Source organism: Chiloscyllium plagiosum, chromosome 21, assembly GCF_004010195.1.
Source record: "Chiloscyllium plagiosum isolate BGI_BamShark_2017 chromosome 21, ASM401019v2, whole genome shotgun sequence".
Lineage (NCBI taxonomy): Eukaryota > Metazoa > Chordata > Chondrichthyes > Orectolobiformes > Hemiscylliidae > Chiloscyllium > Chiloscyllium plagiosum.
The window spans coordinates 38,225,046-38,251,723 of record NC_057730.1 but is presented as its reverse complement, the minus strand read 5'-3'; the positions used below and the strand labels follow the sequence as shown (position 1 = coordinate 38,251,723).

At 40.1% G+C, this 26,678-nt stretch overlaps 1 protein-coding gene across 2 annotated transcripts in view; it reads right to left on the bottom strand.

The window, feature by feature from the left end:
- LOC122560779 (dual specificity mitogen-activated protein kinase kinase 6-like) overlaps positions 1-26,678 on the bottom strand; it is a 124,544-nt gene that overhangs the window by 38,206 nt on the left and 59,660 nt on the right. For both annotated transcript variants that reach the window (XM_043711860.1, XM_043711861.1), the window contains exon 3: positions 23,275-23,323. In XM_043711860.1, the coding sequence (XP_043567795.1) occupies positions 23,275-23,323 (49 nt within the window). The remainder of the gene's footprint in view (positions 1-23,274; positions 23,324-26,678) is intronic.

Below are 26,678 nucleotides of genomic sequence, written 5' to 3'. Positions count from 1 at the left end.
AACTCAGCACCGCCTTCCTAACCTGCAATCTTCTTCCTGACCTCTTCGCCCCCACCCTAGTCTGACCTATCACCCTCACCTTGACCTCTTTCCACCTATCACATTTCCGCCGCCCCTCCCCCAAGTCCCTCCTCCCTACCTTTTATCTTAGCCTGCTGGACAAACTTTCCTCATTCCTGAAGAAGGGCTTATGCCCGAAACATCGATTCTCCTGTTCCCTGGATGCTGCCTGACCTGCTGCGCTTTTCCAGCAACACATTTTCAGCTAATGTCTTACTGATCCCATTGCGAACAGCAGTGATCAAATGTGCAGCAAGTGTTGGTTGCTGGAAGAACGCCAGCTCAGAGTTGATGATCTGGATTCTGAGCTTCAAACACTGCGGTATATCTGGGAGAGGGAGAGGTACCTGGACCCTTTGTTTCAGGATTAGGGAAAGCCACAAAAAGCTATAAAATAAAGTAAGACAGAGCATAAGAAAAAAAAAACTAGCACAGACTATAAAGACAGATAGCAAAGGTTTCTATAAATATATAAAACAAAGAAGAGTGGCTAAAGTAAATGTTGGTCCTTTCGAGGATGAAATGGGACATGAGATATGATGAAATGGCTGAGGCATTCAACAGGTACTTTGCATCTGACTTCACAGTAGAAGATACTAATAGCATGCCAGTAAGTGACAAAAAGGCAAAGGTAGGGGAGGACTTAGAAACAATTATTATTATGGAAGAGCTAGTCATAGAGTCATAGAGATGTACAGCATGGAAACAGACCCTTCAGTCCAATCCATCCATGCCAACCAGATATCCTAACCCAATCTAGTCCCACCTGCCAGCACCCAGCTCATATCCCTCCAAATCCTTCCTATTCACATACCCATCCAAATGGCTTTTAAAAAGTACCAGCCTCTACCACTTCCTCTGGCAGCTCATTCCATACACATACCACCCTCTGCATGAAAAGGTTGCCCCTTAGATCTCTTATATATCTTTCCCCTCTTACCCTAAACCTATGCCCTCTAGTTCTGGACTCCCCAATCCCAGGGAAAAGACTTTGCCTATTTACCCTATCCATGCCCCTCATAATTTTGTAAACCTCTATAAACGTCACCCCTCAGCCTCGACGCTCCAGGGAAAACATCTCCACCCTGTTCAGCCTCTCCCTATAGCTCAAATCCTCCAACCCTGGCAACATCCTTGTAAATCTTTTCTGAACCCTTTCAAGTTTCACAACATCTTTCCGATAGTATTGGTTAAGTTAATGGAGCGAAGGATAGATAAATCTGCTGGCCCTCATTGAATGCATCCCAGGGTACTAAAAGAGATTGTGAGAGAAATAGCAGGTGGACTGGTAATAATTTTCCAAAATTCGCTGGATTCTAGGGCAGTCCCAGCAGATTGGAAAATAGCATATGTGATGCCACTGTTTAAAAAGGGAAGTAGATAAAAGATGGGGATTTATAGACTAGTGAACTTAACCTCTGTAATGGGGAAGATGCTCGAGTCTATTATCAAGGAAGAAATAGGGCATCGCGAAAGAAATTATCCCATTGTATAGATGCAGCATGTGTTCATAAAGGGCAGATCATGCTTCACAAATCTTTTGGAATTCTATGAAGACTTTCAAGCAAGGTGGACAACAGGGACCCTGTGGATGCGGTGTACCGAGATTTTCAGAAGACCTTTGACAAAGTGCCGCACATGAGGCTGCGGCATAAGATAAGGATGCACAGTTTTAGGGGTAGTGTATTAGCATGGAGAGAGGATTGGTTGACTGATAGGAAGCAAAGAGTGAAGATAAGTGAGTGCTATTCTGGCTGGCAATCAGTGACTAGTGTATGGATTATTTGGAGTTGGGGCCCACATGCCAAAATTTGCTGATGACACTAAGATGAGTGGCAGAGCAAAGTGTGCAGAGGACTGTGAAACTGAGGAACATAGATACATTGAGTGAGTGGGCAAAGGTCTGGCAGATGAAATACATACTCGTAAATGTGAAGTCATATATTTTGGTAGGAGTAACAGCAAAATAAATTATTAATTGAATAGTAGAAAGTTGCAGCATGCTGATTTGCAGAGGAACCTGGATGTCCTTGGGCATGAATCACAGAAAGTTGGTTTGCAGGTACAAGTAATTAGGAAGGCAAATGGAATTTTGTCCATCATTGCTGAAGGGGTTGAGTTTAAAAGCAGAGTGATAATGTTACAGCTGTACAAGGTGCTGGTGAGGCCACACCTGGTGTACTGTGTGCAGTTTTGGTCTCCTTACTTGAGAAAGGATGTACTGACACTGGAGTGGGTGCAGAGGAGGTTCACCAGGTTGATTCTGGAGTTGAGGGGGTTGGTTTAGGAGGAGAGGCTGAGTAGATTGGAATTATATTCATTGGAATTCAGAAGGGGGGGGTAGTCTTACAGAAACATATAAAATTATGAAGGGAATAGATAAAATAGAAATAGATAGAATGTTTCCACTGGTCGGTGAAACTAGGACAAGAGGGCATAGCCTGAAGATTAGAGGAAGCAGGTTTAGAACTGACCTCAGAAGGAACTTCTTCACCCAGAGGGTTGTTAATCTATGGAATTCCATGCCCAGTGAAGTCGTTGACACTATTTCAGTAATTGCTTTTAAAGCTAAGGTAGATACTTTCTTGAAAAGTAAAGGAATTAAGGGATATGGTGAAAATGTGGGTAAGTGGAGGTGAGTGCACGAAAAGATTAGCCATGATCATATTGAATGGTGGAGCAGGTTCAAACGGCCTACTCCTGCTCCTAGTTCTTATGTTCTTGGTTGGATACATTAGTTCCAAGTCTAGTGGCTTGAGCAAATTTTAAATATAAAAAAAAATCTCACAGTACTTTTCAAAGAATGTAGAATTTCCATCAATGCCTTCAATAACATCCTCTCCTCAACAAAATTACTGCATGGTAAAAGTTACAGTTTTTTCATCATATGCTGTGTGAGAAAAGCTCCCTGGAAGAAAGATGACTGTCTTTTTTGTGCCCAGATCATAGTCACTAAGAAAAAATATACCTTGCTAAATTGGCACGCTTTGTGGCATTGCTCGGCCCACGAAAAGATGTTGTATAATTCAATCATCTTTCTTTAAATCAGGCAATCTGGTAATATACAATAAGCAGCAAGAACATTATATTGACAGGATTAATTATGGAGGGATTACAGGAGAATAAAAAAGATGCCCTTAAAGATTTAAGATGTCTTAGCAAGTTTTAGATTAACCATATAAACTAGTTTTAATTCCCATTCAGCAATCCTAGCTAAGAAGGAAGAGAAGCTATAAGAGGAGCTCGAGTTTTCCAGACATTTTGTTAGTTTCAGCTTTCATATTTAAACATGTTCCACTTACACAAAAGTGACAGGAGGGCTGTCAACTATATTCCACAAAATGTAAGCTTACTTCAAACAGTCAGCTTCTATAATTGAATATTCTGTCAACCAGCAATTCAGAGACAGTAAAACATCCCAGCAATAATACTGAATCGGCAACATACTTTCACCATCACGATAAGCTCCTGACCCAACATCAACTCACTTCCATCTCATTTAGATGGTTTAATTCTGACATTGTTAAAAAAAAACTATCGCAGCAGTTTTTCTTTGTCTGAACTACATCAACTGGTGGGCGGCACGGTGGCACAATGGTTAGCACTGCTGCCTCACAGCGCCAGAGACCCGCCTCAGGCGACTGACTGTGTGGAGTTTGCACGTTCTCCCAGTGTCTGCGTGGGTTTCATCCGGGTGCTCCGGTTTCCTCCCACAGTCCAAAGATGTGCAGGTCAGGTGAATTGGCCATGCTAAATTGCATGTAGTGTTAAGTAAGGGGTAAAATGTAAATATAGGGGTAGGGGTATGGGTGGGTTGCGCTTCAGCGGGTCGGTGTGGACTTGTTGGGCCAAAGGGCTTGTTTCCACACTGTAATGTAATCTAATCTAATCTAATCAAATTATGTAACATTTTGTCATATTAGTTCCACTTGTGTTCGCTTAAAGTACATATGGATGGTTGTTTTAAACAGCAAAATTTCTTGTATATATTCCAGAATCTCATTTCTATAGAACACTGGATTTTAGTACAATAATAGTTATATAGGATAGAAACATAAAATAACCCATGCTCACAAAATGTCTGCTGCGCGATGGGATTTCGCCACTGGATTCACTTGCTAAACAATGCAGAGTGTCTATAGTTACACTAATTACCAATTTAAGATAATCAATTGAACTCATAATATGGTTCATTTATGAATGCTGTAACAGATATATTCATATACAGAGACCGGTTTTCTGTATCTTTTGAAGTTTCTGGGAAGCGTGGACCTCTATGGTTTCCCATTGTTTTCTTTGAAGCAAAACCTCAGTCAATTAGGGTTCACTTGTCAACCAACCAGTATTTTTTTTTTAGGTAAAATTATTCTGATATTCGACATTCTTGTGTTTGCTCTATTGAGTACAAGATAAAAAAAACTTTACAGCCATACAAAATATGTTGCTAAAGTGACACAATCTTTTTGAAGCATTATATTTTGAAAAGATAGAATTTTTTTCCCAGGAATCCAATTATGAGTAAGCCAAAATGACAAGATATCCTTTTCTTTTGCTGTAAAAGGCCTTCTTCTGAAGGTTGACTCCCAACAGCCAAGTTAAAAGCCATAAAAAAGTTTGCATATCAGTAGTCCACACTGAATTACGTACTTTGCCCAAACAGAAGGATCAGATAGCACAAGATTGATATCCCCCAAAGTACTACACCAAAGAAATCAAATTGGAGGTGAAGATGGTTAAAATGTTCCAATCCAGAGTAGTATCTAAATGAAGTAATAACTAGGCTCATGGTTTAATTTTTAAACAGCATTAGAAAGGAGGAAGGCGAGGTAGTAAGATAGCAAGATTTATGGAGAAAATTCAAAGACCCTCAGCAGTTAAAAGAACACAGTGAATGACAGAGCAAATAAAAGTGAAATATGTTTAAGCGGCTATAATAGAGAGACTCTAATCATTGACGGCATATGGCTGGAAAAGATTCCGAAGTAGAGAAGCAATAGGTGACTTAGAAACAGGATGAGAATTTTAGATCAAGAAATTCCTTAATAGGAAGGTCACATAAGCGTATTATTGTCACAGTGATGTGTGAATAGGACACTTTTGATGTCTTATGGAAGATAGAACATGGAAGGCCAACCACGTGTGCAATGGAATGATTAAGTCTAGAGCATCTTTTTGAGAATTTCACAACAATAAGACAAAGAAGGAGAAGGTTTGGGAATGCTTCAGAAATGTAATTGATAGTACAGGTATGTGATCAGAAGCTTATCACAGAGTCAAGTATGACATCAAGATTCTGAACTGTTTGGTTCAGCAAGCAGTTACCCAGCTCAGCATTAATAGTTGCCACTTTGAGATGGAGTCCATAGCAAGAGAATGGAATCAGTGGTGGGAATTAAAATCAGTGACTATTAAGGAATGCATGCAAAATATAAGAGCAGAAGCAACAGAACAGTGTCCAGTGAAAGCAGAGGCCACAAATATCCAGCTCATTAATGTAACAGTCAGTCAATCTGATCAGACTGCAAACAACTTAAAAACTAAAAGGTGCATCTTTCAAAACAGTCCACAACAATGACTCCACACTCAGAAGACTGATTTTTTTAAAACGTATGCCCAATAGTATAAATGTTAACTCACCATTGCAAGAACAGAGGATCACTCAGCCCCTCTTGCCACTCAAATCAGATCAAGGTTGATTTACAGCTGAGATTTCATCTATCATACATTTTTGTTCTGTAACCCTTATACCTTGTCTGACAAAACACAACTTGTCTAATTTCCTTGATCGTGTTTTTAGTTGTTGAAAATTTAATATTATAAACACAGAAATTTTAGTATAAGTTATTTAATAATTAGCTCTTTTAATCTTTGGCTGCTTCCTTGGAATTTTATTAAATCGACCCTTATTCAGATATAATAAGGAAAATCGAATTCATACCACATATGGAACCTTTGGCTACATTCCTAATTTAGCTTGTCAACCAAGGGCTAAGGGAGTGCCTCAGACATAGAAAACCGCAGCAACATGAAGCTGTCAAATGTCTATACTCTAGACTTTGGTCCATTACTTCCTACTGGCAAGTGTGGCTTGACTACGTACTATTTTCAACCCTATGGCTGTGAGAATGCCAATGTTTGCTGTGGTTCTGGGAGGTGTATAATACTTCCTTTAAAATTCAACAATCTTTCCACTATTTGCAGAAACCTCTTTATAAATAACTTGCCTCCTTACCTCTACATTCGCGAAATATTTAATGGTTCATTTAATCTTCGGGATTGATGGCCATGGTTGTATACAGTTCAGTTCAGTGCAACTCTCTGCTCCGCCTTCCCTCCCCCTCTCTTTCGGATAAACGAGAATCAGTGAAAATTGGGAGAAATTGCGAAAAGAACAAGACTAGTTTACTTCTACGTACACTGGCAATCAGCAGATGACCTTTCACTATGCCCGATCAACTCTGTACTCAAGTTCACATAATTCATCACCTTTTTGGATAGTTGTTTCCTAGTCTTATTTTACTTTCACTTTATGCAAATTAAAATGTTTGCCTATATTTTTCAAGCAATAAAAACTGAAGTGGTAGAAAATCAGCTATCATTTATTGCAGCCATGTGTTTGTTTGGACCAAATTTCATCATCTTCCTGCCAAGAGTTTCAGGACTTAAATACCCAATAGACCACTCATGTTTAATGCTGTAGCTATTTTTACACAGCCTCAATATGGTAAAAAGTCATTTGTGTTGAACATGATTTTTCTGCTGTACTTAATTATACAATAGTCCTACCTTTGAATACTTCTTGAATAATTAATACATAAATAAATAAATAATATTCTTGACAGCCCAAGTTCATAACTTACAAATTCTATTCATACTCAGTATTGCAACCTTCAAGAGAATTAAATGCAAAGTTGAGATTTGACTTCTGAACCAACTAAGTTTCTTCTGCAGGCTTTACTAGCACCTGCACTTCCAGTGTATTTGAGTTAAGGGAGGGGACACATGAAGAAGGCCTCCCCCGATATAGGAAAGTGTCTTTTTTGTACTTTGAACAGAAGTGTCAAGAGCAACTGAAATTAATGCATTATAAAAGAATGGCCAGCAGATGCAACGAAGGTAATTACTGCGGAACAGACCAGAAGAGCCAATTCTTATGTAAATTTAAAGCAATCCAAAAATACTACTTGTATTAAACAGTTTTGAAGTTACCCTTGACATATTTTCAATTCTTTGCTCCAGGGTCTTCACTTCTCATTCAATCCTTTTGTTTTATTGCCTACAGCACATTCATTGATTCTCACTAGCATTTGACAATGGGAATACTACATGTTAGGTGCTCTACAAAGTTACAGAAATACCTGAAGTCTTGTCAGGTCAGTCAAGAGGCCACCTGTGGTGGACTTTGCTTTAGTAGACTATTAGTGTATATAGAAACTTTATAGTTGACAGCAGGATTGATGGTACAAATGCTGCCTAACTGCTTTGCAAGATGCTTCTTCAGAATTTTCCTCTCCCATCTCAAAGCAGCGTTTTAGGCATGGCTTAGTGGGCAATGCACAGTCCTGAGTCAGTAGGTAATGGGTTAAAACCCCACTCCTGAGACTTGAGCCCGTAATCTAAAATGACATCCTGCACAGTACTAGAGTATTGGAGATGCCTTTTTCCTCAATGAGGTATCCTGCCTAAATGGCATATCAAGATGACCATCAGCCCACAGCATTCAACTGATTGCACCCACCAGGCTGCCAACAGTCACAACTTCCTTTAGTAATATTTATATTCATTACATATTCAATATATTGAACATGTATGTTCAGACCTAATTGGCATTGGCTGCAGGCATCTTCAGAGCCTTCAGAAAGCAAGACTGCGCCATGAGGACAATCAGTGTTAACATACACCATAAGATCTAATATGGCTAATGACAGAATCATCATCTGAATCTCACATGTAATTTTCTTCCACTAATATTATTTGAAAGAATCTACACCTGAATCTGTGATTGCAGATGGTAACAAGCTAATCCAGGAAATGCAGCACTTTTATCACATTCTCAATTTGACACAGATTTAGAACTCATTCTTTGGCCACTCTAACGGGATTTGCACAGAAAGGAGAAGTCTGACTACTTTTCTTTCAACAGACATTGACCCACATAAACAAATGCCTTATCTTGCCACTGAAGTGACTGCACAGAAGGAATGCACAAACTGAAGTACAGTCACTAATGACTGGTTAGACAGTCAGAAGCATTGCTAAAAAGAGACATAACACTGAATGTTATTGCTTTGTGCTCATCGGGACTGAAATGCAAGAAAACCAACTACAGAAAGAACATTTTTACCAGCCTGACAAGAGGGCTTTGATTAACAATCCAAAAGCACAAGCCAAAACTCTGACCAATAACAGAAATTGTCAACGAAACTCATCAGGTCTGGTAGCACTGGTGGGAAGAAAGCAGTGTTAACATCTTGAATCTGGCGATTCTTCATCAGAGCCCAACATTCTGGAGACATGGGTTTGAATTCCAACATGACAAACAGAGAAATGTGAATTCAATAGAATTCGTTCGGATGACAAGCAATCCAAAAGGTGACTGTTCATTTTTGGAAAAGTCCATCTGATTTAGTCATACCTTTAGGGAAGGAAATCTTTACCTGATCTAGCCTACATTTGACACCAGGCTCTTAATGCCTTCTGATATGGACTAGCAAGTCACTCACTTCAAGGGAAATAAAGGATGGACAATAAATGCTGATCCAACTAGTGACAACAGTGAACATATACAAAAAAAAGAAATTAGATACAAGGGTTAAGAAAACAAAAACTGAAACCAAGGTTTGGAAACAAAAACATCTGGGCAGGCTGAAACGGACTGAGGTTACATAAAGGAACATGGAGTCACCTGAGTACAAACATTGAAGATTGGACCTGGATGGCTTGCAGCTAAAGTAAATGATAGCTAGTTAAGCTTGTTCTATAAGCTCAGTATTAAAAAAATCACTAACTAACTTTATTACTCACCAATTGGAATGCAAGTGAAGCTTAACACCAGTTTTAAAATGAAGGAACAGAAGCTGAAAATTGCAGAAATATCTTCAATGATTCTCAGAGTCCTGTGTTGACCAAATAGGGCAAGTGTCATGGTGATCTCTAGACATGCCAATACTACTTTATATGGAGCGTGGAATTTTATCATTTATGGCCTAGTGTAAATATTTGAGAGTTGTTTACCAGTAAATTCCATTCGCCTGGGATCGAACAACGTGATTACACTTTGATCAATTTATTGGTTCAATGCCAGAGAACTTTCTAGAAACTGAGCACACTTTGAAGTCAATTAGCAGAAGAAAGGATATTCTCAGGCAAAGCCTTTGAGACCACATTGAGAAGCAGGTGCCCTGAAGTAATCTTCAGATAAAACAAATAACCAAAAGATCTACACGGAGAACAAAGTTGGCCACTTCACTCAAATCGGGATAGTATTTGATTCAAGCCAAACTTAAGAGTTAAAGCGAGAGTTAAATATGAATTAAGTAAAATGAAGTGCAGTTAAATGACGAATTAAAGTTAAGGTAGATGAAGAAAGAACTAAATATTGCTGTGGTTCTGTTCGCCGAGCTGGAAGTTTTTGTTCCAAACGTTTCATCCCCTGTCAAGTGCTTGGGAGCCTCCTGTGAAGCGCTTCTGTGGTGTTTCCTCCAGCATTTATAGTGGCCTGTCCCTGCCGCTTCCGGTTGTCAGTTTCAGTTGTCCGCTGTAGTGGCCGGTATATTGGGTCCAGGTCGATGTGTTTGTTGATGGAGTTTGTGGATGAGTGCCATGCTTCTAGGAATTCCCTGGCTGTTCTTTGTTTCGCTTGCCCTGTAATGGTAGTGTTGTCTCAGTCAAATTCATGTTGCTTGTCGTCTACTTAGTCTCTATAGCCTCTGTGATAGTGAATTCCAAGGTTGACCACACATTTTAGTGAAGAAACGTTTCCTCTTAGTCCTAAATTGTCTAACCCATATCCAGAAATCGGGACTCCTGGTTCTAGTCTTCCAAACCAGGAAAAACATCCACCTTGCACCTAGTCTGTACAGCCCTGTTGGAATTTTTATGTTTCAATCAGATTCCGTCTCATTCTTCTAAACTCTGGTGAATACAGTCCAAGTCAAACCAAACTCTCCTCTAAAGACAGGTCTGACATCCCTGGTCGCAGTCTCGTGAACCTTTGCTGCACTTCCACCTATGGCAAATATATTCTCTCTTAGGTAGGGAGACCAAAACTATACGCTATACTATTAATGCAGTCTTACTAAGCTTCTGTACAAAGGGACTACCTTTTTTGTCTTCCTCCCTTATTGAATGACGGTGCAATATATTTTCAGAATCAGATTATTGAAAGGTTACTACCAGAGCACCAAATACTTGAGTAGCTCTTCCTTTAACATCGTAAGATAAACACCATTAGGTCCAGGAGACCTACCTGCTTCCCCATTACTTTCGCTAGTACTTCTTCTCTAGCGGTACATTTGTATGTATTTCCTGCACTAATTTTGCCCCTTGTTTATTTAGAATGTTTGGAATGCTATCAGTGAACTCTATTGTGAAGACTTGGAGTCAGAGTCATAGAGATGTACAGCACAGAAACAGACTCATCCATGCCGACCAGATATCCTAACTCAATCTAGTCCCACCTGCTAGCACCTGGCCCATATCCCTCCAAACCCTTCATATTCATATACCATCCTGATGCCTTTTAAATATTGCAATCATACCAGCTTCCACCACTTCCTCTGGCAGCTTATTCCATACATGTACCACCCTCTGTGTGAAAATGTTGCTCCTTAGGTCTCTTCTCTATCTTCCCCCTTTCACCCTAAACCTATGCCCTTTAGTTCTGGACTCCGCCAGCCCAGGGAAAAGACTTTGTCTATTTATCCTAGCTATGCCCTCATGATTTTATAAACCTGTATAAAGATCACTCCTCAGCCTCTAACGTTCCAGGGAAAACAGCCCTAGCCTCCCTATAGCTCAAATCCTCCAACATTCTTGTAAATCTTCTCTGAACCCTTTCAAGTTGTACAACATCTTTCAGATAGGAAGTAGTCCAGAACTGCACGTAATATGCCACCTGTGACCTAACCAATGTCCTGTACAGCCGCAACATGACCTCCCAACTCCTAACTGCCAATGGTATGCAATACTCTGACCAATAAAAGAAAGCATACCAAACACCTTCACTATCCTATTCAATTCCTCCTACCTTTCTTGGATCCCTATTTTTATTTGCCAAGCCTCATTTCCTAAGGGGACCATTCACTTCGGCCTCGCTCTTCCTTCTTAGATATTTTTAAAAAGACTTACTGTTTGTTGATATATTCTTACTACTTCGCTAAAAAAAAGTTCTATTTCTGGTATGTTTTCTAAGGATCTAATGACTGTAAGAAAAATGTACTGATGGAATAAATGGACTCCAATATCTGGATTTAGTGGCTTGCATCCTGATGTTCTAAAGGAGGTGGTTGCAGGAGTCTGTGTGTCTGTGTCTGCGTGCATGTAAAAGGGTTTTATGAGCCATTTAGCCTTGTTCTATTCCAAATAAAAAGCAGGTCATATTGGAGCTTCTTTTCATTCAATCTTACATTTATTTTCAGCACAGCTCCTCACCTTGACCAGTTTCAGCAAATGACTCTTTCTAGCCAAGCAAATCAAATAAACTAAAAGTTACTGGTTACCTCTTAAAAAGGCAATTCTTCATAAGGGAATGTCATTTTCATACCCTTCCCATACAGAAGAAATAAATAAATGAATCCATATTGAACCAAATTAATGAGTAGCAGCCCTTTAAAAAGGCACAATAATAGATACCAAACACTCAAATTAAACTTGCAATTCTTTAAATGAAGTAATTTTAACTTTAATTGGACAGGTTCTGACACACCTCCAGGCAGGTAGGCTTGAACCCAGAGTTTGCAGCTCATAGGTGGGTCATTGCCAATGCCCCACAATTTCATTTTTTTAAAATCAACCTATTCAGAGATGTTATGACACACCTGCGGAGCAGATGGGACTCAAACCTGGGTGTCTTAGTCCAGAGACAAGGACACACCACTGTACCACAACCCTCCCCTTCATAACGTCATTATTTGTGTACAATTAATATCCTCAACCTATCTATAATTAAACATGACTGGTATATGTTAACAAGCCTGACATCAGTCCTTGAAAAATTGCTTGCATCCATTATTGAGGAAGTAGTAATAGGCACTTAGAAAATCATAATATTATTCAACAAAGTTTATGAAAGATGATAGTGTTTGAAAAATCTGATTTTTTTTGATGGTGTAACTAGTAGCTAAAGAAAATCATAACCAGTGTTGTGGACTTTTAAGATGATATTCAGGAAGGTACCACCCAAAAGTTAATACATTTAAGAGCTTATGGAGTTGGGAGGTAATATGTTAGCATGAGAATCTAAGTGAGGTAGAGTATGGGACATTTCCATTTCAACAAGTTGTTACTAGTGGCACACCAAAACAATTGGTGCTGGGGCCTCAGCTATTTCCAACCTGAAGTAATGATTTAGTTCAAGGCACTGAGTTCAATATATTCATGTTTGTTGTAGATACAAAGTTAAGTGAGAAATCCGCTGGCTGAACACAGTTTGCAAAGGATATTGATAGGTTAAAATGAATAGACAAGCATAAGTAGCAAGTTATAGACAAAGATAAGCGATCCCACAACCAACAGATCAGATCTAAGTTCTGCAGTCATACCACATCAGTAATGAATGGTGGTAGACAATAAAACAACTCACTGGAGGAGATGGATCCACAAAGATCCTCAATGGTATAACAGCCCAACAAAAAAAAGACTGAAGTATTTGCAGCAATCTTCAGCCAGAAGTCCTGAGTTTTTGATCCATCAGTGGTCCCCAGTAACATAGATAGCAGTCTCCAGCCAATTCGATTCACTCCACATGATATCAAGAAATGGTTGAAGGCACTGCATAGAGCAAAGGCGATAGGCCCTGTCAACAGTCCAGCAAGAGGAATGAAGACTTGTACTCCACAACTTGCTGCTCACCCTAGCCAAGCTGATACCTCCAGTGTTGTAACTGTAATGTATCAACCCAATGTGAGAACTTGCTCAGTTATGTCCTGTCCACAAAAAGCAGGAAAAATCCAATCTGTTCAGTTACTGCCCCATCAGTTTTCTCCCAATCATCAGAAAATGGATGGAAGTTGTAATCAAAAGTGCTATCAATAGTACCCTCTCTGCAATAATCTGCTCAGTGACACCCAGTTTGGATTCTGCCAGGGCCACTCAGGTCCTTATCTCATTACAGCCTTGACTGAAACATAGGCAAAACAGCTGAATTCCAGAGGTGAGGTAGAGTAATAACTGTTTACATCAATGCTGCTGTATTCAACCGGATTCTGGCATCAAGGAACCCTGGCAAAACTGGGAACAATGGGTATCAGTGGACAAACTCGCCAATGATTGGAGTCATACCTGACACACAGGAAGATGGTGGTTGTGGTTGTAGGTAAGTCATCTCAACTCCAGGTAATCTGCGCAGGAGTTCCTCAAGATAGTGTGCTAGGTCCAACCATCTTCAGCTGTTTCATCAATGACCTACTTTCCATAAGGTCAGAAGGGTGGATGTACACCAATGATTGCACAATGTCCAGCACCATTCACAACTCTTCAGATACTGAAGCAGTTCATGTTCAAAGGCAACAAGATCTGGACAATATCCAGGCTTGGACTGACAAGTGGTGAGCAGCACTTGCGCCACACAAGTGCCAGGCAATGATCATCTCCACCTCACTGCCAATGTTATTGCCAAGGAAAATAAGGGGAAAATTACTACATTCACAACTTTTTGAATAAGTGGCTTTCACTGAAACTAAATCGTTGAATAGCAACTAAGCACCTCTAAGCATATGGTGTTTGTAGCTCATGCCCTGAGAGATTGTTTTATTGAGGCCAATTCTAACTGCTAAATACTCTCGATACCTGGTGGGAAGCTTGTTTCTCACACAATCCAACAACTTTAGACTGACTCATAGGTAAGGAGTACAGGGTGCAATGTAACGACTGGCTGGCAAGGATATAAAAAGTGTTGCCCATGGTCAGGAGCACTCTGGCTTCAAGGTGGGGTTCAAGTGTGGACCTGGGTGAGAAAGGCATACACATGTAAACAAATGGTGAAGAATTAGGTGACAACTGGGGAGAGTGAAGTCTGTGGGGTTAACGGAATATGAATATTTGAAGGTTCACTGGCATATTCAGGCAGAGGCTGGAAGCCACTGGCAGAGGGACACTTACTGGCCTCTTGCAACGTGCTAGAAATAGGGAAGAAAACGGTTGCGAACACAACTGGAGTGGACAGGGTAAGGGACTCAACCTGTGAGAGGGGCTGCAGCAAACACTGATCGTAGGACATTTAAAAGGAACGAATGCAAGTCACAGGTCCATGCAATGTACAGCACCTACTCCCTCACCATACTGCAGGATTAACCCTCTCTGCCTGTTGCACCTCCATGGCCCAGCCACTGCTAAACAACTCTAACATCTACACTTTTGCACAGAGAGACAAACAAACACAAAGAGACGTTGAACGAAGAGGGACAAAAGGTGTCATGTCCCATTGCCATGAGTATACATTGATCCTCCTGTTTCCAGATGGTACAATTGGATAACTGTATGGATCTCAATCCATGAGGCCTCACCTATGATTATGAAGCATTGCTGGCTGGTGTCAAGATACATTTAACATCTACACAGATTCTCAGAACACAGAACAAGTAACAACAGGGACATTTATGCAGGAAGTAATATGGTAAAAACAATGACTGCAGATGCTGGAAACCAGATTCTGGATTAGAGTGGTGCTCGAAAAGCACAGCAGTTCAGGCAGCATCCGAGGAGCAGGGAAATCGACGTTTTGGGCAAAAGCCCTTCATCAGGGAAAAGTAATAGTTATGTGTATGTCTTTTTACTTGTGCCACCAAGATGATCTCAGTAGGTTTTCTTTTTTCTTTCCTTCACAATACATTTTTGTACAGTCCTTGGGTTCTGCAGTTGTGATGGAGGGAGCCTACATAGAAGGGGAGCCTTTTGGACCTAGACCTTGACAGCCTGGGGTTCTTCAATTTTGATAAGGCAAAGATGCTGACTGGCTGTAAGTTAACCCTTCTTGGCCTGAACTTTCAAAAGGTGGGAGGGCAGGCAGGGTGGAACAAACAACCTGGCCACTTCTGTAATGTCCCGAGTGGAAAGTGCAGAGTAGCCTCGAAGGTAGTTCCACCTTCAGCTGGGTGCCGATTAGCACTGCTCATCTCCTTTTAAGGACATAGCACCTGGACTAGGGTCAACAATCATCCCCTTTCCTGTCATCATGTCTTGAGATGAATGACTGAGCAATGAAGTGCAGACCTCTGCAGAGGTTGCCAATCTGTCCACAGAGGCATTCAGGCAATCACTAGATTCAGGGTTTCAATGCAATTTCCGAGCAACCAGGACTCTGCATCCCATAAGAGTATCAGTCACTGCTCCTCCATCCTGCATTTGGATGAAGTCCCTGATTACCAAAATCACTGGATCATCTCCGGCCTGGGGTTGAGCAAGTGACTACTCTCCAGAAGTCTTGAGTGCCAGCTGACTGGACAATTTCCTTCTCAGCCAGCTACATCACTGTCACTGTAAGGTGTCCACTACAGTATGTATCTACATCTGTACAGTTCCCACCAAGTTGCCAGTTTCTGGGCTGTTGGCACATGCAGGACACAACATTGCTGATGCCGAGACCACCGTATTCTTGGTCTCATAAGTAAAGCTGCAGCTTCTGCTGGAGCTCGACATTTTGACACAGAAGTCGAGGGTAGGTTATTGAAACCTGCAGCATGAAGTGAGAAAAGGCATCACGGCCAGTGGTTAGAACTATAGAGAGTGACAGCAGGACTAATAGGAGAGTTGCAGCAGAAGGAAGAACAGAATTTACTCATTTGGCAGGATATGCATGTTTCTGCATCCCAGCAGGAAAGGTCCAAGTCTTCTCTCCTCAGAGGAGGAGATCCCAGATGTCAGGCACTCCTCCACCAAGATGGACCATCTCTGGCCAATAATGAGCTGCCTTCTTCTATAATGAGAAAAAAGTGTGGGCCAAGAAATAAGGGAGGTAACAGATGGTAGCATGTCTGTGGCTTGAGAGAAAAAGGTGGAATAATGTAACAAAGGACTCAGAAGGCAGCACAGGGGACCTGCAGGACTATTGTTACGGGAGGTCAGGGAGAAAGTGAGAGAAGGTGTTGCATGCAATAGTGATGGTGACAGAGTGTAAGCTTTAACAGGAAGTGGGTGCAGTAGCAGAAATAAAAGTAAATGTGAGGCAGAAGAGAAAAACAGAGTGTGGCTCATACCCTTGTGGACAAATGATTCTCTTACTAGATTGCTGGCCAATCTTCTGCACTGTGGAAGTGCCACTGACCAAATGCCAACCTCAGAATAGACTGGCAAGGTCTGCTGGCACAGCCTCATCTACCATCCTCTAGGAAGAGGATATCTCACCTTTGTACAACCCTTCCCCTAAGACCTCTGGGTCCCTGGCAGAGAAACACAGCTTCATTTTTTCCTTTCTGTCAGTCAATGAACAGGACAGCTTTCGAAAGCCAGTGCTTGTCGAGGTGCAGAGAGGCCTTTTTAAAACAACAAAGACACAAGGGATGCGGGCCTTTGAACAAATATCCATTGACTGGAATGGTATATGGCAAAACGGGGTTGGAAATCAGACAGAAGAAATGCCATGTTAAGGGGTGGGTAACTAATGAGGCCTTCCAAAAAGAAAAACTGGACACATCTCAGATTTAACCAGGGGCGACACGGTGGCGCAGTGGTTACCACTTCTGCCTCACAGCACCAGGGTCCCAGGTTCGATTCCAGCCTCGGGCGACTGTCTGTGTGGAGTTTGAACATTCTCCCCATGTCTGCGTGGGTTTCCTCCCACAGTCCAAAGATGTGCAGGTCAGGTGAACTGGCCATGCTAAATTGCCCATAGTGTTAGGTGAATTAGTCAGAGGGAAACAGGTCTGGGTGGGTTTCTCTTCGGAGGGTCAGTGTGGACTTGTTGGGCCGAAGGGCCTGTTTCCACACCGTAAGGAAGCTAATCTAATCTCACATTACTGTATTTAACCTTCTTGAAAGTCCTGTCATTATAAAAAAAGCTTATTACCCAAACTAACCAACATCAATTTTCACATAATCCATTTACTTGAGCAGGAAAATAAGCAAGAAACAAAAATTTCTTTCCCTCACCCCCAACCTTTTAAACACATCATAAATGCTTTCAGAAATGTATCTAAATGCCCAAAACTGATGTAGTCAAGAATACTAAAATGCAGGAGTTTATGCAAGAAGGTATCCAAAAAAACCAAAAGATACGATTTTGAATATTATAAGTGCATGATATTTAAAGTGCAACATTTTGGTGCTGTGCTCTTTATTTTAGAGGAAACACAGGATCGAAGGGGGTCACAGGAACTTGCTCTGAATTGAGCTATCGACAAGCCTAGGTGGCTTGCATATTAAAGATTAAGAGAGAGAAAAAACAGATTGTTTTACTGGGGAGAGGTGCAGATGGCAACACCTGCAAACAATGCCCAGAGCAGATATGCTGATGATGGATAAGCTGTCAGTTGCTAGGTCCCAAGATGGCATTAGGAATGTCAGATTTTAAAAATGGAGATGGGAGTCCAAACTAAAGCTAATTAGCATTTCTTCATGAATACAAAGATCTTTATGATTCACACTATGGAAATAGGCTTTGGAAAGGCAAGAGTCTTTAGCAAGTCATTTTGGAGACAGGTTGCAAATATTTCTAAATATCACTGAATCTCACAGGCAGGAACCGTCTTTAAGAATTTGAGAGGCAAAAACAGAGGTAGAGGCAAAAAGCTTCTACTGTTTATTAAATGCTGATGGGGGCTCAGGCTTGGATTGAAGAGACTAAGATCATGAGGATCTAAAATGAAGTTGGACAACTCCTCTAGCTTTGGCTAAAGGGAGGGATCTCCAAGTTAATTCACACCATGAAAGTCAAAGTCAATTCAGGAATTAGGAAATTAAAAGTTATATTGTGAGGAGAAGATAAAAACGAGTTAAGAATTAGTTTGGATTGGATAAATGAAGTGTTTACTTGAAAAGGACAAAACCAAGAACAACCAGAGAGAATTTTGCCAGTTCATTTTAAAAGGTTAATGTAGACATTTCCTGCCAAAACAGTGGTTAGTAAATGGTGCTTTTAGTCTGTATGCTATAGTAAAAGTCTATCAAAAGATAGAATTTTGATTCTTTCAACCATTCATTCGGGGTGTCAATTTCTTTTAAGATGATATTGGTATCCACAATGGTTGTAACAATATTTGCAGTATAGCTTTTTTTAAAATACACTTTTTTTTGCAGATTGAATACTCTGGATACAAACTTGGTGTTGTAATATGAGCAGAGTAGAGGATCAGTGGCTACAAAAAAAACAGTCCCTTAAGTGTTTGAACTGCTTAATGCATGGCTAACTTGGTAGAAAAATAAATATTCCATGTAATCACATTCAAAAATTGGTCCTTCCTTAAAATAACCTAACATTGTCGGCCAAATGATGATACAATTACAGATAGGAAAAACTCCAAAATACAGATGATGTCATTCAACTACACAATCCAACTGGTTAGACACTCCCTTGATATTTGTTTGGTGCTTAACTCTATATTTCTTTTAACTCTTCAGTTCAGTACAACCCCTAAAATGGAAGAATAATACAGTAATTAATTTGTCATTTAGGGGGCAGACAAGTCATAAAAGGCATAGCCAGAGAGACCACAAATGCTCCAGGTTCAACTGTCAGTGTGTGCTGAGTTACCAGATCTTGGGTATGAAAAACAGAGATACTATAACTTGCCTGGTAAAAGAAAAACAAAAAAAAAAGGGTTTTTTTTGCTCCTAACCAATATCTATTCAACATATCAACCAATATCTATTGGTGGGCGGCACGGTGGCACAGTGGTTAGCACTGCTGCCTCACAGCGCCAGAGACTCGGGTTCAATTCCCGCCTCAGGCGATTGTGCAAACTCCACACAGTCAATCGCCCTGTGTCTGTGTGGGTTTCCTCCGGGTGCTCCGGTTTCCTCCCACAGTCCAAAGATGTGCAGGCCAGGTGAATTGACCATGCTAAATTGCCCATAGTGTGAGGTAAAGGGGTAAATGTAAGGGAATGGGTGCCAGGTCAGTGTGGACTTGTTGGGCCAAAGGGTCTGTTTCCACACTGTAAGTAATCTAATGTCACCAAAGTCTGAGACCAAATGAAATAGAACGGTCTCCAGGCAATGATCACTGAAAATACAAGAGTCAATGCCTTCCGAAAAGAATTCACAGAATGTTATGGTCTAGAAAGAGGCCACCCAACCCAGAGTTTATGGCGATCCTGCTACAACAATTTAAACCTAATCCCATTGCCTTGCTCAGTTTCCTAACCCTTGGCTTTACTCTTTTGCAAATTGGAAAAAAAAGGAGGGGGTTGAACTAATAAAACTGAAAATGTCACCAGTCATTTACATAACCTGAGCTTTCTCAAAAAGTTTGTGAAGTGAATATGCCACAGGAAACAATGTTATATAGGTGACAGCTTCTACAAATCCGTGAGATGACCCGCTGTTTGACTTGTTCATCTCATATTCAGCAGGTGATAAGTTTAGACAATTTTATTGGCTTCTATTGGATTTATTTCTGAAGACAAAAATAATTTCATACTAGAAATGGGCTATTGCAAAGAAAATAAATAACTGCCTCTAACCAACTGAGTGAACTCCCTGTTTTGTGACACAGAAAGAAAGGATTTTTTTTTTGGACAGCTGTTGGATTTAATCAACTTTCACAAAAGAAATGATGGGGTCAGTACCTCTTTAAATTGTCTCAGTCTGTCAATCCCTTTCACGTCTCTATTACAGAAATTACTGATTGTAGAATTAGTTTGCAACCTCAATAATATGAGGAGACCATGAGGTCTGCAAATGCTGGAGATCAGAGTTGACAGTGTGTTGCTGGAAAAACACAGCAGGTCAGGCAGCATCCGAGGAGCAGGAAAGTCAACGTTTCGGGCCACAGCCCATCATCAGGGATGAGTCTGGGAGCCTCAGGGGTGCAGGGGGGGAGCTGGGGAGAAGGTAGCTGAGAGTGCAATAGGTGGATGGAAGTGAGAGTAAAAGTGATAGGTCGGAGCGGATAGTTGGGAAGGAAGATTGAAGGAAGGTCATGAGGCGATGCTGAGCTCGAAGGCTGGAATGAGGGTAAGGTGGGGGAAATGAGGAAACTGGTGAAGTCCACATTGATGCCCTGAGATTGAAGGTTTCCGAGGCAGAAGATAAGTCGTTCTTCCTCCAGGCATCGGGTGGTGAGGGAGTGGCAATGGAGACGAGTCTACTTGAGGACGTGGCTAAAGTGGGGGGGGGAAAGGTGATAGGTCAGAGGGGAGGGTGGGAAGGAAGAATGACAGGTGGGACAGGTCAGAGGGCTGAAAGGATGGAACTGGGGTAAGGTGAGCCTTGCAAAGCCAAAGATTCTTTGGGGATATCTGTAATTGTAATTATCATCACAAATACAAAATGGAAACTCCTAAATTGCATAGAAAATGTACTCTTAGACAATTTTTATCAACCAAGAGAACACTCTCCAAGCACCTGGCAGACTTTGAGCATCTGAAAATTCTGTTATCATTAATCTCTCTTTTTACTAACTCACATCCCATCCTGCCAATTCATAACCTTGTGTTTTTTTCTGACGTTTGCCTTCTGGCCTTCAAGATCTCACTAACTTTCCCAGTTTGTTAAATTCTGAACCTATTTCCATCTCCCTTTTCTCTTCAGCCTTCTTCTGTTGAAAGATAATAAAAATGACAGTTAGCTGAAGAATTTCATGTCCTTTTGCAGTAAAATTCTGTGGTTAGCAGATATAAGGAGAGTGCACCCTCCAAAACACTTGGTGCTGCCTCTTCCATCGCTCTTCTTGAATTTTCACTATGCAACAACTTTACATTAACTGCAGGCAAACTAGACAAGCACAACATGAAATGTGAGCATCTGAGCCCAATAAAATGTGATTATTTCACAGAGCAAACAGGTAAAAGACCAGACGATACAGTTCGCTACTGCCCTATTATTGCTAATCTTTAAAGCTCATTGCATTTCACTCGCACCCATGTAGGTGCATCAAACACCACAGGTTATAGTCGAACTCTAATACAGCCTAATTTAGTCGTGTAATGTGAATCCACATGTTCCATCAAGTAATTCAATGAGAAGCATTAGCTCATTACCATCTATCATTCCTTACCAACATACCACTTCCCTGCTTCAAGCGCTTGCCAAACATTTTCTAGATGCTATACAATGTACATCACCAGCAGGCAAACCAAACCCAAGAAAAATCATAGAAATAAAACAAATGAATAGTGGATGCTGGAGATCTGAATTAAAATCAGAAACTGTTGGAGAAACTCAGGAGGTCTGGCATCATCTGTGGGGAGAAGGCAGAGTTAATATTTCAAGTCTGGTAACTCTTCATTTTCTTCTCAAGAGTCACAGGATTCGAAACGTTAACTCCGCTTTCTCCCCACAAATGCTGCCAGACCTGCTGAGTTTCGCCAAGAGTTTTTATTTTCATTCAAGAAAAAAATGATTCCTTTGTGTTAACAACAACCTCAGGATATCCAAAACTAGATTACAGCCAATGCAGTACTTGTGCAACAGTTACTATTACAATGCAGGAAACATAGCAGCCAATTTGCATAAACTGTAATGGGAAAATGATCAGATAGTCTGTTTTAGTGATTTTGGTTGAAGCGAAATACAGGTACACAACCCTTTATCCAAAATCCCAAAGTCCAAAAAATCTCCAAAGTCCCAAGGTCCTTTTGTGAAGTTTTTTTCTCATTAACAAGGTTGCTTGGCATACAAACAGTTAACTCAAGATGACAACCACTCAATACATGTCACTCAGATGTGTGGTTCAGCACTGGCAGACCTTGATTCTGTTTCAAGGCCTATTTTACTCCCAGTGAGTCTGCTGTTCGGTAAAATTTCACCAAACTGTCACTTACTCTGATATTCAAAAACCAGCTGGTCCCAAACATTTCGGATGAAGGATTGTGCACCTGTATTACCTAAAACTCTAAGAACTTAGATGCTCTTTCCCCCCAAATAGTGCCACGAGATCTTTAAAATCCACTCACGAAGGCAAACATCTTCATCAAAAATTAGCAACACTTAACTTTGGAATTTCTTCATTCCAGAAATCTCTCAACAGAGCATATAATTTTTTTTAAGCTATAGTTCAGACAAAGAGACATGCTGTCAAAGCACCAGCACAGATCCAAGAACACCAACTTTCAAAAGAAGCAACAATTTATACTACATGATGAAAGACAGGTTAACTCTGAACATGGCAGCAGGGAACTATGGACCCCCACAATCCAGTTTAATGCCCAGGTATTTTTTTAATGCAGAGGACAGATCCCTGCATATGAAAGAATGCAGCTTCTTGTAGGTCTAAGTGAGCCACATTGCAAAAATGACTGATTAAAGTGGGCACTTTGGATTGTCTAGTGAGTGCTGTCCAATATGGAATAACATCTAATCTTAGACGTTGCATTTGGAGTTTTGCAAGCACAAGCTAATTGAATACAGTTAGTGTACTGCCTATTGCAAACAAACAGCAAACAAACAAAAATCTGCTATGATTTACTAGCTGTTGGGACAAAAAGGCCTATACATAACCAACCAATCAGCATTATTTCTCATGCAGTATAAATTGTTACACCCTTTGAAGTTCAGCATTCTTCCATCTGGCCTGATGAGTGCAAGACAATAAACCTCAACAGGTCCTCTTTTTTTTCTAGCAACACTCAGGATTTGTACTACTGAGTGAATATTTCATCTTGCTGACACTTTGAGAATAATTTAAAAAGGGTACCAAATTAGTTGAACTTTTATAAAATATATACATTTAGTTTCAAACCCATGCTGACTTAGCAAAATCCTGCTATCGCAGGTTAAAATAAAGATATAGTTAGTAAACCATCTCAAATATTGTATTTCAACAGGACAATAGAGCAGCAAGGAAATATATTTGGGTAACAGAAACTATCTAAAAATGTAAAATAACAAATAAATACTTACTTGATCTCCAATTGTAATGCAAGCTTTTGAATCCAGATCTCGGGGTGGTCTAGAAAATAGATTTGAATAAAAGTGTACTCAATTTCTCAATAAAATGAATTAAGGATACAAAAACAGTGACACCACTATTAGTTTGTGTGCACCAACATGTTTAAGAGAAGATTTTCTGCATGGCAGATTTCAAAGAAAATGTAAGAAAAGCATCATAAAAATTTAAGAAACAAAAGATACAGACCTGAAATATTTTTTGAACATCAATTTTTTTTTTTACAGATACAGAATATTCTGTGTACAAACAAAAATATACCTTAAAGAGGAACTTAGTGGAATCAAAAGGAATAGAAATCATGGCAAGGGAGGTAAAGAATTAAAACAACTGCAGATACTGGAAATCTGAAACAAAGACAGAAATTGCTGGAGGAACTCAGCAGGCTTGACTCTCTTCTGAAACGTCACTAGACATGAAACATTAATTCTGTTCCTCACTCCACAGATGTTGCCAGATCTGCTGAGTTTCTCCAGCAATTTCTGTTTTTGTTAAAGAAAGAAGTACATATACGCAGCTTTGCCAAGAAAATAATATTGCCCACAACTAGACATGTTTCTTCCTAGGCTGTACCCTGTGCTACTGAGTCAGAAAACCGAGCCATAGCTCACTACCTGCTGGAACCCCTTGAATAGATATAGTGTCTCCATTAAACAATATCTAATACAATGTCCTCAAATCCAAATTCCAGGCATAATCTAAGCAGTCTAAGCAATTCCAAAGGGCTCTAAAATGGGAATAGTTTCTATGTGTCATACATGGTCTAAAGAACCTGCTAATTTTCCTTAAAAGTAGCGTGTTATCTTGGTTTCTTAAAAATACCACTAAATAAAAGTCATACGATCAAAGAAGTATAAACATTCTACAGGAAAAATGAATACTACAAGTTTGAGCATGTGGTTTAACTCAAAGGCAGATTTGAAATTGCTTATACATGAGTGGTCTTCGAACAGATGGCAATATGAGACGATTCTGGCAAAAGAAAGTCATAGAGTCATAGAGATGTACAGCATTGAAACAGACTGGATAGATGAAAACAAATATTTTAAACAGCCACATGACCTTGACTGCAACTCTCAAAAGGGGTGATTGAAAGTTGCATTTGAATCTACTCAACGAGGATATATACTCAAAAAAGAAAACTATGCTGACCTACAGGTGGGCTGGGAGCCAGTTAACTTGGTTCAACTTGTGATACTCTCACAATCAAACAGTGACTACAGTCACCATCATTAATTACATATAAATCATTTTTTTAAAAAAACTTAGGAAAGATACTAAATGATGCAGATGCCATTGAACCTAACTCAGCAACAACCAACTCCTTCTGCAGAAGGGAATAAAAAAGGATTCATATCGTCAGCATACTATCTTAAATATTTTAAATAAATTTGTTGTGTGACCACTTCAACTAAAATTATACACAACTTGAAAAAGAGACCAAAAGATTAGCAACAAATAATTTTTATTATTTTTCTCTGATGAGGTATCAAATTATCTACGTTTCCCTCAATTTGAGCAGCTTGCATCACCTCAACATCAACCAATAACCTCTTTTTTAAAAAAACAAAATATCAAACAAACCAGAACTCCAGTTAATTTTACTGAAAAATTACTTTTGACTGTCAAAAATAATTTGTACTTTAACAAGTACCCATGGTCTAGTATTTAAATTTTGTCGACAATCCATCATTGGTCGTGAAATGCAAAGCTACATAGCAAAATTCAGCTGCTACCATCCAGAAGACAGCCTCTAAAAGCTAAAACAAGTCAGAAAACATATAGCTACCCCATTAACTGCAATGCAGCGTGATGGCTCAGCGACTAGAACTGCCATCTCACAGTATCAGGGATCTGGGTTCAATTCCATCCTCTGGTGACTATCAGTGTGCAGTTCGCACATCCTCCCAGTATCTGTGTAGGTTTCCTCCATGTGCTCCAGTTTCCTCCCAAAGTCCAAAGATATGCAGGTTAGGTGGGTTAGCCATGGGAAATGTAGGGTTACAAGGATGGGGTGGTTGGGATGCAGAATGTTGGTGAGAACACAATGAGCCAAATGGCCTGCTTACGTAGGAATTCTATGATTCTAAGGATTGGTAAAAAAGGTTACTTGCCAGTGTAACACTCAACCATATGTCTTTGAAGCATTCTCCAATTTCTAGTCTATGTTTGGTTATCTGATTTTTGCTGGAGCCATGGTAAGCAAATAAAAGTCAACTTCTGTTCTCTCTGGGAAGAGAGAAATGACCAAGATGTTCCTGCTCCTCGGATGCTGCCTGACCTGCTGTGCTTTTCCAGCACCGCTCTAATCAAAGCAAAGCATTCAATAACTCATTTGTTAAAAAATTTTGCAAAATGCTTGTGCACACATGTCAAAACTAAGAAAACACAGGATCAGACACTGGCGTGATGGCATTCCCACCCAAAGACTGAGCCATTGCACTGTTTAGCTTCACACTTGATTGTCCACTAGGACAAGGTGCTAGAAAGCAGTTGATGTCAGTGGAATTATTCAAAAACGTCAGCCTTTAGAACAGGGGTCAAAATTCAAGCAAAAACTTAAGTATAAACGTTCTTGAGAAAATAGTTCAAAATATCAATAGTAAAACACATATTCATAGATTTATTCTATCCAAAACATTTATTCCAGCTGTGAAAGTGCTTCAAAGTACAGACTCCCATGGTTTGCATGAGTTTAGAAACCATTGTCTTGTGGTTTCAAATAAATATTATTCTCTTTAAGACTGAAAGTTTTTACAACTTTCAAAATATGGCTTTTAAATGACAACCTCAGCAAAAATAAATATGCATTAAAACTTCTTATGCAGGATATAAAGCAATAGGAAACAAATTGCAAAATGAACAAAGCCTTCTTGATAATATACCTGGCATAAACAAATTAAGCCTTATCCTCATAATTTTTAATTCAATCAGCATCCACTCTTAGTCTGGTCTTTCTTTTCTTCTCTTGCATAGGTGCTGACTATTGCAGTTAGTGTTTGCATAGGTGCTGTCAGCCATCCAGCATTTCAAAGAGTGTCCATTATTCCTGGACAAGTGCTAGCAGGTATCTCACAAATGCAATCCTATTATTATATCCATGCAGATTCTTTTAAGGATCACAAGAGAACAAGTAGAAATAGAAGCTCTTGCTTATCTTTTTCTCAACAGCTATCCCAAAAGCACTATGGGCTTCTCACACACCCATAAACTCAAACACCAGTCCTACAACTTCTAATCAGCATGGTCTAATTCTCTGCTAAGCAGTATCTTTCTCTACAAAGCCAGTAGAAGGAATGTTTGGCACTCTACATGCACGTGCATGGGAATGCAAAAATGTGGCTCCTTTTTACGAAAA